This window comes from Brachyhypopomus gauderio, chromosome 13 (assembly GCF_052324685.1).
Source record: "Brachyhypopomus gauderio isolate BG-103 chromosome 13, BGAUD_0.2, whole genome shotgun sequence".
Taxonomy (NCBI): Eukaryota; Metazoa; Chordata; class Actinopteri; order Gymnotiformes; family Hypopomidae; genus Brachyhypopomus; species Brachyhypopomus gauderio.
In genome coordinates this window covers 3,910,931-3,929,956 of record NC_135223.1, presented here as the reverse complement: position 1 = coordinate 3,929,956, position 19,026 = coordinate 3,910,931, and the positions used below count along the sequence as shown (strand labels likewise).

Genomic DNA, 19,026 nt, shown 5'->3' with positions numbered 1-19,026 from the left:
AATGCTACGTCCCACACTGATATACTGACAAAGTGCAAAACCAATGTGCAATATCATCTACATCTCTTGCTCATTACAGTTTCAAGCCATGCTGGTAGGTAGCTTTGGAAGTGCCAATATGCTGTCCAGAAAGTGTACTTCGTAGTGGAATTCATAGTTGACTTCAAAGTGGACTTCACAGCCTTTGCATTCGAAATTCACTTTCGGAAACCTAGACGGCTCCAGGGAACTCAGCTACTCCAGCTGGTCTATGTTCTGCTTGTTTGTTTTGCTATTCCCCCTCACAGAGTGGAAGGGGTGGTGGCACAGACAACCTCAGACAACCTCAACCTCATAGTTCAGGTCTGGACATCCTCTTTTCTGTCAAGTACTTCTCTTATGTTCCTTGGTGACAACCAATCGACAAACCGCAGTCATCTTGCCTCCTTTAAATCCTTTCTTCTTTTGACCTTATGGAAATAGTCCTACTTCTAAGGAAACTCCTGTCAGGTGACGTAGAGGCACGTAGCCACCAGCGTCCCACAAGGCTCAGTTCTGGGTCCTCTTCGCTTTTCTTTCTACTTTTCTTCTTTGGTGACATAATCTCCCCTAGGTTCTCCTACCTCTGCTAGTCATATGGTACCCTATCTAATGCTATCCTTTCCCTCCTTCTGACATGTAGGTTTCTAGCCACATCTCAACACACTTGACTGACGTCTCATCGTGGATGGCAGCCCGAACGTAAGATTGAGCTCCCTACTTTCTGTCTATCTTGAGGACTCACTGATCACTCCATCTGAGAATGCATGAGACTTTGTGTGGATGGACCTGCTGTCATTCTCAGATCACGCCACACACCCGACTCATGCAGGTTCCTCCTCATCAACAATCAGAGTGCTTGTTCAGTCTCTCGTCATCTCCGGGCTTGACTCCTGCACATTTCCCCTGGCAGGTCTTCCTACGTGTGCCGTCAGGTCCTCGCAGCTGATCCAGAACGCTGCAGCAGGGATGATCTTCCACGCTTCTAAAATTTCCCCATGTCACTCCACGCTTCACTGATCACTTCACCGGCTTCCTGCAGCAGCTCGTATCAGGTCTACAACTACAAGGCCAAAAATGGACCTGCGGCTTCATCCTTGATGACAATGGTGAATACCAGATCATTTCTAGAGCACTTTGAGCTTCAAGAAAAGCTCTTTACCCACCATCCTTTAAGATTCATGTAAGAAGCATCAAGACTTTTTTTTTACACAGAGTGGTTGTCTGAACACTTCAGACACCGACTAAAAAGCACCTTAAATAAAACTGGCATTTCATTTGTACATATACTGTATATGTCTTATTTAGTAATTGATTTTGATTGTACTGTATCTTGTAACATTGCAACATAGTACTGTAACTCTTATTCTAGATTTTAGCACTATCATTTCCCTCTGGCAGTCTCGGTCAATGGGCCCTTCCCACCGTAACCCATATGTGCTAGCTAACTAAAGCACTTTTGTACATCCCTCGAATGTAAATGCACTTTACTAGTCCCCCGAAGATGTGAATGAAGATGTGAATGAAGATGTGAATGAAGATGTGAATGAAGATGTGAATGAAGTGTCATGGTGTTGTTACCGATGCTGGTGGTGCTGGTGAGACTGGAGCCCCCACCCAGGCTGGCGGAGAAGGCCGCTGTGCCCGGGAGAGAGGCCGCCATCTCGGGCAGGCTGCTCATGGACGGGCTGCCCAGGATGTCCAGGTCGCAGGCCTTCATGAAGTCTGCGTCGCTGGACACAGAGCTACCGAAGTCTTCAGGCCTCTTCCACATGCCTTCAGACACCTGCCTGTTCGGAGACACGTGTGCAAATGCACGTGTACACATTCAGCTCATTTTTAATAGGTATTAAAGTGGGTTGTTAGTTCTTGTGCGTTATTGTTATCAGTGATGATGTGTGTTAGCATGTAGTGTATACGTATTACTACATACAAATACTACATCTATGATGCGGGGGGTGTGTGTGTGTGTGTGTGTGTGTGTGAGTGTGTCAATTTGTAGTGTGTAAATGATGTTTTGTGTGTTAACTTCACAGCACTCTATATGTATTAGTGTTTGTTTGTGTGTTGAGATGATTTGTGGATGTAAAGTATGTATATTACCATCTCAGCAGTGTGTGTATCATTAATGTTTTTTGTGTGTGTGAGCATTTTGTGAGTGTATCAGTGATGTGTGTGTGTGTGTGTATGAGTTTTTTGCATGTGTGTTACCTTCTCAGCAGCGTGAGTGTATCGGTGATGTGTGTGTGTGTGTGTGTGTGTGTGTGTGTTACCTTCTCAGCAGCGTGAGTGTATCGGTGATGTTTCTGCAGCGTTTCAGTAGAGCTTCCAGTCTGAGAGGCTCCTCCTTCAGAAACTTCACTGCCTCCACCTCCACCCGCAACACCACCCGCATCTTACTCTGCAGCGTTGGGAACTGATCTGTTCACACACGGACACAACACACAAAGGAATGAGAGAGAGAGGGAGAGAGAGAGAGAGAGAGAGAGAGACTACCTTTTATACAGTCATTTCTGTTGATGGACATTTAGAAGACCTGATTAGTATAACGTTTCTCTCTTCTGTTCTGCTCAACTGTGTTCATCACTGTATTCTGACAGGCTCGTCTGTATGTCACTCACTCTTGAGGTCAGTCAGAGTCTCCCCAAGTCTTCTGAGCTCTTGGCTTTTCTGTTCTACTTCCTGTTCTGTTACTAAGCGATGATTAAGCCCCGCCCCAGTCTTCATTTCCTCCACTGATCGCTCCAGATCACTGTAACAAGGACAACACACACACACAATGACAACATACACACATACACACAATGACAGCACACTCCTGCTGCTGCCTGTTGATCAGCACGAGAAACGTTGGTGTGTATAGACGTTCACCCACCGTAGTTGCTGTATGATCAGTTCCTCTTCATTAAGATAGCGCAGTCTCTCTTCCTCCACTAGGAGGCGCTGGCGCTGCAGAGGGTCCTCTTGTGTCCGAGACGCTTCAATCAGACAAAGGCCCAGGTCGGCCTCCGTCTGTCTCAGTAGTGCATGCACTGAGTCCTGGTTCTGCATCTGCTCACACACGCACACACACACACACACACACACACACACACACACACACACACACACACACACACACACACACACACACACACACACACACACACACTTTTTAAAACTTTTTTTTCCCAGTGAACTTTTGTAAAACTCCTTCAGGGATGAAAATATTCAGAAACTCTGTTTACAGTGTTGTTGTGTAGACAGAAAAAAATGCTTTTAGCTTGTAACTACAATTACAGTTCAGTTCAAATTATGTTGCAGTTTATGCTGTATGTTAGGGTGTGTGCTGTATGTTAACATCTCCACCTCATTACCAGGCAACTCTTCTGATCCTCCCTTCATCAATATGCGCATTTGTTAGTCTATCAGGTATCTGATTCGCTAACATGATCTTGACAGATTTTTTTAACTGTTCTTGTGTGGATGTAAATTTTTTTAATTAAGTAAGAAAAAAAAGAACACATGTATGTGTAAACTAGGATTCACAGATCCACACACACACACACACACACACACACACACACTCACCTGTAGTCTGCGTAACTGTGCCAGCTGCTTGCGTAGTTCTGACGTGCTCTCCTGCAGTTCGTTAAGGTGCAGCCTCATTTGGGAGCGGGACATCGTGATTGGCTGAGACGCGGCCTTGGGCGGGGGTGGCATCAGGGCCAAAGGAGCAGAAGGAGTCATGGCTGCCAATCAGAGACGAAAATCAAGGTCACATGGGTGCGAGGGTAGATTCAAGTAGCTTGAAGGCTTGTCTCATGTCATGTAAATCTGATATTTCAACATCAGCACCACTCCAGCATGACTGTATACTACAGTCGGGTGTTACACACATGCACTGCGTGTAAAACTACTGTTATATCCTTCTTATGAGCATCACGACTGTTTGATGGTGCTGATTTCTCGTGTGGTGCCACAGACTCCAGATGCCGGATGCATCTAACGTGTCCCACGTCGTCTGGTAGAAGAAATCCTGACGGTGGGTATCTGTGGCGGGCGCTATGGAGTGTGCACATTAACGTGTCTTAAAACCTCCTGAGGCAAACGTGAGGAGTTCTGAGCAGTTAAAACACACGTGACCCGCACCAGAACCGCCGCCGCTGGTGTTCTCTCTCCGGGAAAACAGCACAAATCATGACACCTACAAAATGATTTGACTGGTTTCATTCCAAAATGCCTGGTGGTTTCCGTGGATACAACAGATACATTCCGGGATCACTGGGGGGGGGGGGGGGGGGGGGGGGGGGGGGGGGGGGTACCGACACGCACACACACACACACACACACACACACACACACACACACACACACACACACAGTGAATGAGGCTCTTCCAAATTCAGGGATGTGTCTTTCCTGAAAACCAGCATCCACACGGTTTTCGTGAAAAATCCCCGAAATCACTTCACATGACTGACACACAGTGCTGCAGACAAACAGGTAGGGGCAAGATGTCCACAGCGGTACAGTGCAGGGGACAGGGAGGGACAGAGAGGGGGACAGGGAGGGGGACAGGGAGGGACAGAGAGGGGGACAGGGAGGGGGACAGGGAGGGACAGAGAGGGGGACAGGGAGGGGGACAGGGAGGGACAGAGGGGGACAGGGAGGGACAGAGGGGGACACACTCGGTTATACCTTTTCTTTTTTTTAACCTGCCAGCTGAAACACAAAACAAGTCAAGGGTTAACCTGTCCTCTCAGGCTATGAACATAGTCAGAGAAACGTTACACACACACACACACACACACACACACACACACACACACACACACACACACACACACACACACACACACACACACACACACACACACACACACACACACACACACACACACACACACACACACACACACACAGAGTACTCACTATCAGGGCCTGAGCAGTCACTCGCTGTTTCTGCCTTCTCTCTGTGGAGAGACATGACAGGACTGTTACCCTCTCTCACACACACACACACACACACACCTCCACAACACACTCTCCCCCTGCAAACCTGCCCTGTGTTTGCAAATATGAGATTAATATTCATCCACTCTCATCTCTCTTGTAGGGATCTTTGCTCAACAGACAAAAACACCTCCCAGTGTTTGCAGCATTGTAAATCATGGCATATTAAATTAGGATGTAGAGTTACAAAGTTATTTGATGAGGAAGTGCAAACACTCACGGACTGTCTGGAGGTCTGGTGAGAACACTCTGGACCAGACCTGTCAGACTGGCAATCTGCTTCTCCATCGCCTCCATCCTCTCCCTACCACACAGAGAAAGCCATTACACACACACACACACACACACACACACACACACACACACACACACACACACACACACACACACACACACACACACACACACACACACACACACACACACACACACACACCTACACACCAAGTACAGTCAAAAGAGGATTTACACCTCACCTGGTCTCAATTTCGTTGCCAGGTAACGGCGTGCCCCCGACCACACACATTTGGTCCAGCTGTGGCCCTCCGGGTCGCGTCTTGGGGCTCTCCACGAACACCGTCCCGTCCTTCCTGAAGCCCTGCCTGCCCGGGGAGCCTCGGGACGGCTGTCCCCTGTACGGGTCCCTCCCGTCGGGCAGCTTCTGTGGCGAGGCCGGGGGCAGGGTGCGGAAGCCCATGGTGGCGTAGGGGTCCGCGTACAGCGGCCCTCCGGGCCTGTAGAGAGCGCCCTCCAGCTCGCACTGCAGCGCGGCGGCCGAGTACGGCCCCAGCGAGCGGACGGAGGGCCGGCGGTAGGCCAGGGCCTGGGGCGACGCCCCGCTCAGCCGCGGGTCGTGCATGAGGGCGTAGGGGTCGGCGTATATCGCCTCGTTCTTCAACAGCACCACGCTCTTCGAGGGCGGGACCATCTCCTCGTCCGGCTTCACGTCGCGCCGCTCCAAGATGGCGCTGGGGGAGGGGCAAAAGACCTGGTGGGCGTGGCCGGCCGGCTGAGGCGCGTGGGTCTGGTGCTGGTAGGGGTGCGGCTGAGGGGAAGGGGGCGGGCCCGCGTACGAGGAAGGACGGCCCCCTGCGTAGGAGACGCGGGAGTGCGAGCGTGACGGGGAGCCGGACGGAGAGGCTGAGGCGGGAAGGGCGTTCAAACGGCGGGTGGGCGAAGACTCCCGCGAGGTGTACACCAGCTCCCTCTAGTGGTTCGGGGTTGGAGGAGCGCAATGTAGTTCACATGGTGAGGAGAGAAAGGGACGAAAGGGCAAGACAAGCACATAAATGTAAACTTTCGGCAAAAACTGATAGCGATTAAACCCCACCAACACACACACACACACACGACTAACCCTCAGGTCTCCGTTGGCTAGGTGTGGGTGGTGTGGCCCGGCGTAAGGCGTCTCCCGGCAGTAGATCTTGAGGACGCAGCGGTCGTGGATGTCCCGCGGGTCCTCCAGCTCGAAGAAGACGTTGCGTGCCTCGTCCTTGATGAGGACGGCGATGGAGGGCGAGCGCAGGGACCCCGGGTTCAGCTTCTGCGGGAAGACGTGCGCGATGAGGGCGTGGAGCGTCTCCATCGTGGTGATCTCGTGGGCCACGTGCACGCGACGCGTCTCCTCGCCGAGCTGCAGGAACAGCACTCCTGCGGGGACAGAGGAGGACAGAGGGGGACAGAGGGAGACAGAGGGGGACAGAGGGAGACAGAGGGGGACAGAGGAGTAGGAGTTAGAAAAACCCTGTAGATGGACTATTTCATGTGCATATGTGTATGTCTGGGTGCATGTTTGTGTGTGTGTGTAATCCACATAGCCATGGACTGTGTGTGTGCGTGTGTGTGTGTGTGTGTGTGTGCGTGTGTGTGTGTGCGTGTGTGTGTGTGTGTGCGCGCGTGTGTGTGTGCGTGTGTGTGTGTGTGTGTGTGTGTGTGTGTGTGAGATACACTGGGAGGACTTACATTCTCAGTGAGTGTTATGGCTCCATCACAGTGAAGGCAAAAATTATTTATACGACACAAAATGTAGCTGCTTATCAAACTTAAAAGAGTAAATCATTCAGTGTAAGACTAAGACAAGCACTGTAATGAACAGGCAGATGGAGTTTTAAAGGGAGCGATATTTATAAGTCTCACAACAAGCAGGTGTTTCAGGTATGTATATGTGTTTGGGTGTAGGTTGATTGAGGTGTGTGTTAGTGGAGGTGCTGGGAGCCTGTCCCCAGCTGGACGGGGGGGGGGGGGGGGGGGGGGGGGGGGGGGGGGGGGGTCAAAGGTCATCTCTGAGGCAGAGATACTTTAGGGTTGACCCAGCGGGTAACAAAGATTGGACACACCTGCACCTTGTTCTGTGAGTCCACTTAAACCACCTTTCTCTCTGCCAACAGTTTATTTGAGTTCGATAAGCTCCAGTGAACGATCATATCAAGAAGAAAGTCAAAAGTGGTGCTTCTTATGTATCTTTTCCCTGTTCATTTAATACCCTGTTCATTCCCTGTCAACTTAGTTGTGTTACTAAATGGATCTCTTTGTGTTTCCCGATCCTACAGGAGGTTCAGTTGGATGTGTGTGTGTGTGTGTGTATGTGTGTGTGCGTGTGCGTGTGTGTGTATGTGTGTGTGTGCGCGCGTGTGTGTGTGTATGTGTGTGTGTATGTGAGTGTGTGTGTATATATGTGTGTGTGTATGTGAGTGTGTGCGTGTGCGCGCGTGTGTGTGTGATACCGGGTGCTCGTAGTTTGCCCTGGCTGGGTGAGCGTGCGAGCGGGAGACTCTGACGTAGCCGGTTGGTGCGGCTGAAGGCCACGGGCATCTCTCCGTCGGCCATGCTCTCCAAGTTCTCCGCGGAGGCGTAGAAGGGCCGCGCCCCCGTCTGCTCCGCCAGAGACTGCTGCCCCGCGCCGCCCGACCGCGGAGTCCTCGCCTGCGCACGAGAGAAACACACAGGACGGGTTCGGCCTTTTTCTCGTTCAGGACCGTGAGCGGTTAATTGCTCTATCGATTCTTGTTCGTATACTTTGGCAGTAATATCGCGCAGCACCGCGTGAGATCCCAGCGAGGCGGCTCCCGGCTGTTCTGGGGCTTCCTAACGCAGCCGCGTGGGCGTGGATGGAGAAAGGAGCCGCGGGGAGCAGCAGGAGCCCCGGCCCCCGTGAGCGGCTCCTCCCTCTCACCAGAAGCTCCTCGGGAGGGACGGAGCACGAGTGCTTATTTAGCAGCACCGCGGGAACAGCTGTGGTGGGGTATCCCTCGTGTCTGGTGCTCAGGTGAAGGAGGGCCGTGGGGGGGAAACTGGTGTGTGTGTGTGTGTGTGTGTGTGAGTGTGTGTGTGTGTTTGGGGGGATGGGGGGGGGGAGTTGGGGGTGTTTCGGAGTTCCCCTCTATCTGTTGTGGCTGTTAGGAACTGAAATGAAACTATAACTCCAAATTTGAAGAATCTCACTGTATGTTTTCAATTGCATTCAGTAATATGTAGAATGATTGATTATTATATATGTGATATTACTGCCAAAGCTATGTAACAAACATTAGAACAACAAAGGCATTTTATACATTGCATTATATACAAATAAATATTATATACACAATTCTCTGTCACACACACTCAGACACTCAAATGCAACGCTCTAAATTTTGATTCACTATTGCTACAATATGTCAGCACAGGAAAACCTTCGCTTACACACACACACACACACACACACACACACACACACACACACTCACTCACTCACAGTCACACACACACACTTTACAAGAGACACTGCTTCACAAAGAGATGCATCCAAAATTGGAACCAGTTACATGGTAGCAAGCAAGACGGAGATCAAAGACGAGCCAAAATATAACCGTTCATACCGACGTCAGGATCCTCGAGCACCAACTCTAAACGGGGTTTCAGAATCAAAGCTGTTGCAGTATTTGGCAGTGTAACGTGTGTCGTACTTAGCAGTCACACAAGTGTCATATCTCAGCCTCGTCTGCCTGCCTTCGCTCCTCTGATTGGCCACATTGGTCTGAATGACCAGCATTCCAACCAATCAGCAATCAGAGCGAGTGATTGACAGGACAGATGTTTGCAGCTGTGTGAGAGCTGCCCGAGGCCCATTATGCTCCGCCACATGGACGTTAATATGATCAGTGCTGGCATACCGTTCCACTGACACGAAATGAACAGAACACACACACACACACACACACACACACACACACACACACACACACACACACACAGATATACACACGCACACAAAGGTTAAAGAAGGATAATGATGTCAAAGTGACTGTGTAATTGACAAATTAACTTTGTTTCAATGATTAATACACTAATTATGGTAACAGCATTAACACGGCCTGCTGATTTAGACATTGTGTGTGTGTGTGTGTGTGTGTGTGTGTGTGTGTGTGTGTGTGTGTGTGTGTGTATGTACCTGTATGTGTGTTTGTACATATGTGTACCAACATGAGGAGGTAGTGCTTCATCAGTTCTTTTTATGAAACTGCCATACACCCTGTAATTTCACAGACATTCGTGAGATTAGCTGTAATTATTCAAACTGCTGTGAACACTATCATACGTCACTCTGATACACTGCTCCAATCCTGCATTCTACAAACATTACTACGATGTAGTAATACTGGTTCCAGATCAGTCTCTTGCTGTCTAAAATGAAGATGATCTAGGAACAGCCTCCTCTGATAAAGTGAACATACAGTTCACAGTCAGACACCCTTCCTGTCATAACACTAACACCTAGCACTGTGTAATTTACTTCACAAACATTTATAAATATTACATCAAGAGCTCTCATTACTAGTGACACTGTAGACACTAGTAAACATTGCTGGTGTTTATAATTTTGTGCCCAAATTACAATGTTTTGCAGATGCTAAGACACAATTTCTGAAACTAGCTCTTTTGTCGAAACTTAACACACAGCAGCCAATGCTACACACGCAACAGGCAAAACATCTCACACTTTTGGAAAAAGCACACACTTCAACCAAAACTCTTACAACTCTTGCCAAAACCATCAGATGATTTGCCTTTAATATATGTGCCTACACACTGAAGTGACAAATGAAAAACACTACTACCATGTGTTTGAGTGTTCCATTTGTAGTCTGCTGTGAAGGTCTATCAGAGGTCTCACATATACGTGAATATTCACAAATATTGAGGTTATTTCTGCATATTCAGTACATTTACACCCTAAAGCAGGGGTACTCAAATAGAAATGATGACGGGCCACAATTTATTTTCTCAATCTCTGAGGGGCCGGTTAGGGGGGGGGTGTTGGTAGTGAACGTAAACTGTCAACTGGGGGGGGGGGGGGGGGGGGGTGGCCAACGTATTTAGGCGTCTGCTACGTGTTTGTTGTTGCCATAAAGGCAATCCCCAGCATCGTCTTGAGATCGCGATGCGCGATTTCAAAATAAGAGCGGATAGCGCGATTGAAAAAAAAAAGATTCCTAAAAAAAAAAAAACACTTTTCAAAACAGCTCGCGGGCCAGAAATAGATAGCAAGTAAAATGCCATTACAAGGATTTTTTTGGTTTTGCATGAACACTACAGCAACACATGCTGTATATACTGTAAACACAGGAACAACAATAAAGAAAAAAAAGACAAAATAACCTCAAGCTTCCTCCATCACCTGCTGAATGTATTTACACTGGGGGGGTTGGCGACCACCTCCATGCCAAAAAGAACTCAACAGCAATGGAGAGTTTGGTGGAGGTGAATCACAACAAGTCATGATTGTTCAGTGAACCAGTTTGTACTTGAGCAGCCCGGTACAAACTTATGTTGTACCAGACGACAACAAACCTGGACTGTTCTGGTTCATCCCCCTAGTGATGGAGAATGAGTGTGTTGTGCTCTGTGTTGAAGAAGGTGATGATGTGCACAGTGTTGTAGGGACCAAGAGTGGCATGATGATGAGTGGCAAATTCATAGCGCAGTTGTTTCACACTGTCAGTGGCCCAGACTGGATAGATTCACTGATTGGATGTTGCTGATGGTGACGTTGTCAGTAATGATGTGCTGTTGAAGTTGTCGGAAACGTATGCAGTTGTTTGATCTGACCATATTGATGATGGTCTCTTTCTGTTCTGAGGTGGATAGCCACCCACCAGGGTTAGTCTAGTAGCCTACATGATGTAGTATGTATAGAGGACAGGTCTACTTATCTATTCTCATTTTGAATTGTCTGGATGATGCTACAGTGTAGCAGCACAGATAAGGTTGGACCCTTTGCCTCCAGAAAACCCAACGCATGCTTGACCACATGATCAACCAGAGTGGCTCTGATTTCATCCATTATGGTTGCTCATCCTCTTCCTCATTTTCGTACTCTTCATCATCATCTCTATGCAGTACTGAACTCCAGTGATGTCCAATATTTGTAACTTGTGGCCTCTTTATAGGGATTAGGCTTTGATGTCTAAAAATGAGCTAGAAGTGTTGTAACATGTGAGAACTGTGTGTGGTATTTTGGTAGGTGAGTGTAGCAGTGTGTGGCAGTGTTTTCTAAAAGAAACACATGGTTTTCAGTTTTGAATGGTGTGTCTTATGTGAACAACTGTGTTTAAAGTTGTGCAAAAAATGTGTTTTAGAATTTCTAAATGAGTGTAACGCAGAGAAATGTGCTTAGGGTTTAATACACCCGTTCAATAGATAGGCTACATGGGTTAGTTGTTTCAGAAATTGTGCTTTATGGACCACTTTTTGTGTCTTAGCAGCTGCAAAAAACTAATGCAGCTAAAAGGTCTGTGCGTTGGTGCAGCTGACAGGCAGCACTATGGGCCAATCAGGTTAAGTCCCTCCTCCTTCATGCTTGCTATTAGTGGACCTGAAGACAGCGGGTACTTATCAGTCGATCTTTTGTATTGTGGATCATTTTGCTGGGCTGCCCACTGCTTGTATGATGTATTACAGATATGAAAGGATGAATCGGTGTAAATTAATTGTTTATATTAATTAATGCATACTAACATAATGTAAACGCGATCTATATGATGCTTCAAACTGAGTGACAGACATTACGTAGCGCATCAGGTAGATAAATCGTAATCACTCAGAGCCGAGTACAGCAATGTTTCATGAGGCCCCTTCAGAGAACATAATACCACACAGCTCCATCAAACTTTCTAACTAACGGTGCTAGCAAGCACGGTAGCGACGGAAACTCATTGCAAAGAAATACTGAGGTATTTTTAGGGAAAATACTCGACTATTCTCACATAAGCACATAATTACGAGCCCAATTCCAAGTGTATTCACAGTGGGCTGGCACTGTGTTCATGAGTGCGAACGAAAAGCGGATCCATAGGATACTTCGTGTAAAGCGCCCTTGACTTTGTGAAAGGCGCTAATATAAATATTGTGTTCACCTATTTGACCACTAGAGGTGGTGTTTCTTCTATCTTGACTAATGCACCTTTAAATATCCCTGCAATGACATTTTCCCCTTTTTTACATGTACCATCAGCACATAATGGCATGGTGATGTCACCTAAAGTACTCCATAAAAGTTCTGCAACGCTGCAGTAACGTTTCAGTAATATCTGTGCCGAGTAGCTGCTGAACAGCTTCAAGAGCACCGTTAGCACAGCATAACACAGACACAGCTGTTCCACAGCATAGCACAGACACAGCTGTACCACAGCATAGCACAGACACAGCTGTACCACAGCATAGTACAGGCACCACTGTACCACAGCATAGTACAGAAACAGCTGTACCACAGCATAGCACAGACACCACTGTACCACAGCATAGTACAGAAACAGCTGTTCCACAGCATAGCACAGACACAGCTGCACCACAGCATAGCACAGACACAGCTGCACCACAGCATAGCACAGACACAGCTGTACCACAGCATAGCACAGACACAGCTGTACCACAGCATAGTACAGAAACAGCTGTACCACAGCATGGCACAGACACAGCTGTTCCACAGCATAGCACAGACACAGCTGTTCCACAGCATAGCAGACACAGCTGTACCACAGCATAGTACAGACACCACTGTACCACAGCATAACACAGACACAGCTGTTCCACAGCATAACACAGACACAGCTGTACCACAGCATAGCACAGACACCACTGTACCACAGCATAGCACAGACACCACTGTACCACAGCATAGTACAGACACAGCTGCACCACTACAGCCTGTAGTCATACAGGTCTTCGTTATCCTGCTAAAGCACCGAGCAGAACTACACAGGGGCAGCTAAAATCCACTTTTGCACTCACGTTCAGGGAGGGAACTGTGAAAAAGAACATCTCGTCTCCTCGTCTCGGAGCAGATGAGCAAATTATAGATCAGATTCCCCCTTTCTATGTAAATCTTCATCCATATTTACCAAAAACAACAGCAGAATATTCTCAGACACACACACACACACACAGCAGCGCTGAACGAAGGAACACTGATGTCACAGCCGAAGTCGTGAGGTGTGTGCAGAGCTGCAGACAGACTGGCAAATGGTTCACACACAGCAGGTCTGTCTACCCTCTCTCTGCCTTTCCCTCTCTCTGTTTCTCTCTATCTCTCCTTCTCTCTCTCTCGTGTTACAGAATGGTGAAAAAGTGAGACAAAAGGCTTCGATTACTGCCTGAAACCAGGCCCAGAGCTGGAGCTCAGGAGCCAGACTGAATGATCGTGTCTGTGCATGCCTCTGTACCTCTCAAGGTTGTATTAGGGTAGCCCGATATATCGTTTGGCATTCATTATCACTGTATTGGTTTCTCCAGGATTGATATTGCTGCAATAGCAAATACATTCTCACACAAAATAGGTGGGTAGTGAGTATTCTGGCCAATCGTAACACCCCAGAGCACCATGCTGTCACTTTGATTAATGGTGGCATTCACAAACATGAGTAATTTGGGTCAAAACAATGCCCGTCTTTATCGGTTAAAGTAATATATTCTATACTGCTGTCCTAATAGGGAGCTGTGCCCTAAACATGCTCTTTCTGTTTTTACTTTGATTATTAAATCCATGTGACAGTAGTTCATCCAGAAACATTTGACTCTTTTTCATAATTATCATAAAACCTAAAATATCACAGTGTGACTTTTTCCCCAGCATCATTCAACCCTAATTTACAAGTGTGCATGTTCAGCCCCAAGCAAAGAAAAAAAATTCACAACCCATAAAAACGTTATGGAAAGATGGCGAGGTGTGCGGTGTGCAAACAGGAGACAAATCCTCAAACAGGGGACAAATCCTCAAACTGGGGACAGATCCTCAAACTGGGGACAGATCCTCAAACAGGAGAAAAATCCTGAAACGGGGACAGATCCTCAAACAGGGGAAAGATCCTCAAACAGGGGACAAATCCTCAAACAGGGGACAGATTCTCAAACAGGGGACAAATCCTCAAACAGGGGACAGATCATTAAACAGGGGACAAATCCTCAAACAGGGGACAAAACTTCAAACAGGGGACAAAACCTCAAACAGGGGACAAATCCTCAAACGGGGACAGATCCTCAAACAGGGGACAAATGCTCAAACGGGGGACAAATCCTCAAACGGGGACAGATCCTCAAACAGGGGACAAATCCTCAAACGGGGGACAAATCCTCAAACGGGGACAGATCCTCAAACAGGGGACAAATCCTCAAACAGGGGAAAAAACCTCAAACAGGGACAGATCCTCAAATAGGGGACAAATTCTCAAACAGGGGAAAAAACCTCAAACAGGGGACAGATCCTCAAATAGGGGACAAATTCTCAAACAGGGACAAATACTCAAACAGGGGACAAATATTCAAATGGGACAGACCCTCAAATGAGACAGATCCTCAAACAGGGGACAGATCCTCAGTTCATCCAAGAGTGACTAACGGTGGTGAGGATTATTTTACATCAGCCAGAGAGAGAGAGACTAACAAAATACAGAGGTGACAGAAATCAGAAAACAGAAGAGAGGATGAGGAAGGACAAAAGAAAGAATGCAGGAGGGGGAGGAGTGGAGAAGAGAGAGAGATGTTCCTCCTGTCATACCACTGTACTGCAAATAATATTTTTTGGTTTACTTCCTTAAGTGGTTCGCACTGTCCGTCTTATTTAAGCTTTATGTGCAAATTCAAGTATGCTTTGGTGCAGAGACAGAAGTTGTTCAGATTATTTTACAGGGTTCACACGGCAAAGATAAAGCAGCTATAGCCATCATCACCGCTTCTATGCAAAACGAAAAGTCCAACAATCAAATGCTGCCAGACACGAAGAAGAATATTATCATAACACAGTGAGAATAAACACAAATGCAGACAAATTTTCCATCACTGGCGAAACATTTAGACATTTCAGGTACATCTTCAACTAAAACTATAGCACGACCTCTATATTTTTGCTTGCTTATTAAGAGCCTGACTTTGATGTTGCCTTGGCAACAGGCCACTCTGGCCTGTTCATTGGAGGGAAACTGGCAGCTCATGACTGGTGGGAACTGCCGAGACTCAGAAGACCATAAACCCTTGTCCCGGGTGGACAGACAGTCTGGAGGAAGATCTGAGACGCGCACTCTGAAGATGCGCACAACCTTTGCGGTGTTTCTAACAACCACAGTGGAGACTTCCTACCGATTGTGTGTGTCACGGCTTGGAGGTGTTTGGCTTCCCGCACATGCAGCCATGAGAACGTTCCTTAAAGAACATTCAAGGAGCCGCTGGAGGAACTAAGAACTGAACGTATGAGCAGAACCTTCAGGCGTTGCGGTCGTCCAGGACGGCGGTGATCCACGCGTGGCGTATCCACCTCCCGTTCTTCACAGCACAGCGTCCGACCACCCCTACTGCTGCCTGGCCATCTTCTGCCCAGCCTCCCAGTCCAGAGCCATGCTCAGACAGCCCCTCAGGCGAGGATGCTACAGCAGCTCGCCAGAACAGACCTCAGACATTCCAGGGCCCTCAAGGTTTAACCAGGTCTGGCTCTTACGTCAAAGGTCACGTAAAAGCTCGTAAAAGCCGATCTTCACCAACAATCCCTCACCTACAGAGACACGACGAGGAAGACCAACTTCTTTCAGTTGATCTGGACCGCTGGGCCTGATGAAAGTACCACGACGCCGCACCTGCCCAGCCTCACAGCTCACAGACAGGGGACTCCAGTGAACATGCACTCGGTCGAAGCAATTCAAAATATTTATATTCATTTCTAATGCAGCCTTTCTGTGGGGGCCCAGGGATTTATTAACATTTTGTCTTGAAACATGAGAACCATGGGGTTTGTTCTAAGATTCCAACAAAATAACCTAGCAACTACTTAAAAAAAGACAATTAAAGACTTCTGTGCACCACTAAAGGAACAGTGTGTGTGTGTGTGTGTGTGTGTGTGTGTGTGTGTGTGTGTGTGTGTGTGTGTGTGTGTGTGTGTGTGTGTGAGTGTGTGTGTGTGTGTGTGTGTGAGTGTGTGTGTGTGTGTGAGTGTGTGTGTGTGTGTGTGTGTGTGTGTGTGTGTGTGTGTGTGTGTGTGTGAGTGTGTGTGTGTGTGTGTGTGTGTGTGTGTGTGTGTGTGTGTGTGTGTGTGTGTGTGTGTGTGTGTGAGTGTGTGTTCCTGGCTCCGTGACAAGTTACATCATCACCCACTCTGCATATTCAACGATTAGATCACAGGACGTCTCTTTCTCTCACTAACAATTCTACATGTGTTAAACGTATTAAACTTGCTGTAGTGCAGCTCATTTCAGCTAAGAATAAGTGCACACGAACACATGACAGCGAGACAGCGTACGAGACAACATGGCGAGACAGCGTGCACCGGGACAACATGCAGCACTGAACCAAGACTCCGTGCACCAAGATTTCATGCTCTAAATGGGCTGAGACAGCAGCACCAAAACACCCTGCAGCCAGACAGCGTGCACGGAGACACCAGACAGCGTGCACGGAGACACCAGACAGCGGGCACGGAGACACCAGACAGCGTGCACGGAGACACCAGACAGCGGGCACGGAGACACCAGACAACGTGCACGGAGACACCAGGCAGCGGGCACGGAGACACCAGACAACGTGCACGGAGACACCAGGCAGTGCCACCAAGACAGCGTGCACTTAGACAACATGCATAAAGACAGCGTGCACTTAGACAGTGTGCATGGAGACACCAGAGTGTGCACCAGACAGTGTGCATTTGGACAGCGTACACTTGGACAGCGTGTATTTGGACTTAGACAGTGTCCACTGCCTGCTGTGAGACCGTATGCTCAAGCATAGTCCAGAGGTGGGACACAGCAAGTAACATTTGTTCAATTATATCTACCTAAGGGACTTACTTCCATTTAATTGGGCAAATCTGCTTTCTAGATTTTTCATTTAGTTACATTTCTAAATATGCTATTACTCACATACGTTTAGACAAATTTAATAATAAATATTTCATTTCATGTTTGAGATCTTGTTTTACTTTAAAGACAGCATTACTGGATATACAGTGTATTGTTATTATACATTACAGCATATACAGTCTATAGTTATTAGTTTAGTCCAAGGTAATTTTTATCTTTTTACATCTGAGTTGTGATCATGAGACATTCACACAGATAATCACACTCATACACAAGCACGCACACTCAAATGCACAAACACTCAAATGTGCACACACTCAAACACACATACTGCATCACATCGTCACAGTACTGACCTTAAAGCTCCAGTAATGTGGTTGCTAAGGGAAAGAAGAAGAGAGAGTAATGAGTTAAACTTTACACCTCCATTTGAGCAAACACGAGTCTTCCTCCAGACAACGAGACACTGCAGCGGAGACGAAACGAGTTGATGAGAAGCAACGAGACAAAAGCCTGAATGGGAGACACACAGATGGGCAGACAGACACAGAGACAGAGACAGGCGGCTCGTTAAAGCATGAAGAAGCGGTTAGCTTTCTATATCACTCACTGTTGTGTATAGCATATAGGTGACAACACACACACACACACACACACACACACACACACACACACACACACACACACACACACACACACACACACACACACACACACTGCTCACATCTCTGCCTCTCTCTCAGTCTATGCTATCTAATACTATGAGTGAAGCACAAACACACACACACACACACACACACACACACACACACACACACACACACACACACACACACACACACACACACACACACACACACAGTAGTGGCGGGGGAGGTTATTCGTTGGCCCTTAGCATGGGGCTAATTGCACTGAGGCAGATGCTGCCACTACCTTCCCTCTAGACACTCCCATAATATTAGCAAACTTTCACACGCTTACACACATACGCATGTGCACACGTACAGAGTGGATTCACAGGGATTAGGAGGGTGTGTGTGTGTGTGTGTGTGTGTGTGTGTGTGTGTGTGTGTGTGTGCTTCATCTCCATCCGTCTAATGACAACGTTGTGAGCTGTTCAGATGGCCCTACTTTTCTCTTTGTATCGACTGTTTGATTTATTGGCTGACTGACACTTTTAATCATTCCCTCATACACTGATTCCTGTGTCCAGTGAGAGTCAGAACCACACCGAACGGCCAGACCTTTACGACTGTCTGCAGGACAACGAATCAGAGTAAATCTCTGAACCACTGAGGAAACACTCTGTAGACAGAACTAATCAAGCGTCAAATGTTACTTCCAAGGAAAAGGTGAAAACATCACCTTAAAAATGAATTAGCAGCCGCTGTGTACAATCAATATCTCTCATTTGGGAAGCAATAATCATTTATGAGCTGTTCCATGTTTGTTCGTGTTCATTTCAACGGGCGGCGGCTTGATGTGGATTTAAGGGAGCGAGGATGAAGCCGGAAGACTCGTCTGCAAAATGAATCATTTGCATCAGAATAACTAACGAGGTGCCAAGAGAACGACTTCACCCCGCCATTAAAACCCAAATCAGGACGTACCGCATCCGGCTGGCCTGCTCCTGTTACCGTGGCAACATGGCCCCTCCCCCAACCCAAACCCCAGAAAACAGTATACAGTATGTAATGTA

The 19,026-nt window shown here is 47.5% G+C and overlaps 1 protein-coding gene across 1 annotated transcript in view; it reads right to left on the bottom strand.

Annotated features, from left to right (window-relative positions):
• The window catches only part of srcin1b (SRC kinase signaling inhibitor 1b), a 37,523-nt gene that overhangs the window by 14,650 nt on the left and 3,847 nt on the right, over positions 1–19,026 (bottom strand). Inside the window, 11 exon segments of the mRNA XM_076970345.1 lie at positions 1,600–1,808; positions 2,292–2,439; positions 2,640–2,770; positions 2,894–3,069; positions 3,589–3,749; positions 4,933–4,973; positions 5,234–5,317; positions 5,490–6,220; positions 6,371–6,663; positions 7,737–7,935; positions 17,684–17,707. Coding sequence (XP_076826460.1) covers positions 1,600–1,808; positions 2,292–2,439; positions 2,640–2,770; positions 2,894–3,069; positions 3,589–3,749; positions 4,933–4,973; positions 5,234–5,317; positions 5,490–6,220; positions 6,371–6,663; positions 7,737–7,935; positions 17,684–17,707 — 2,197 coding nt within the window.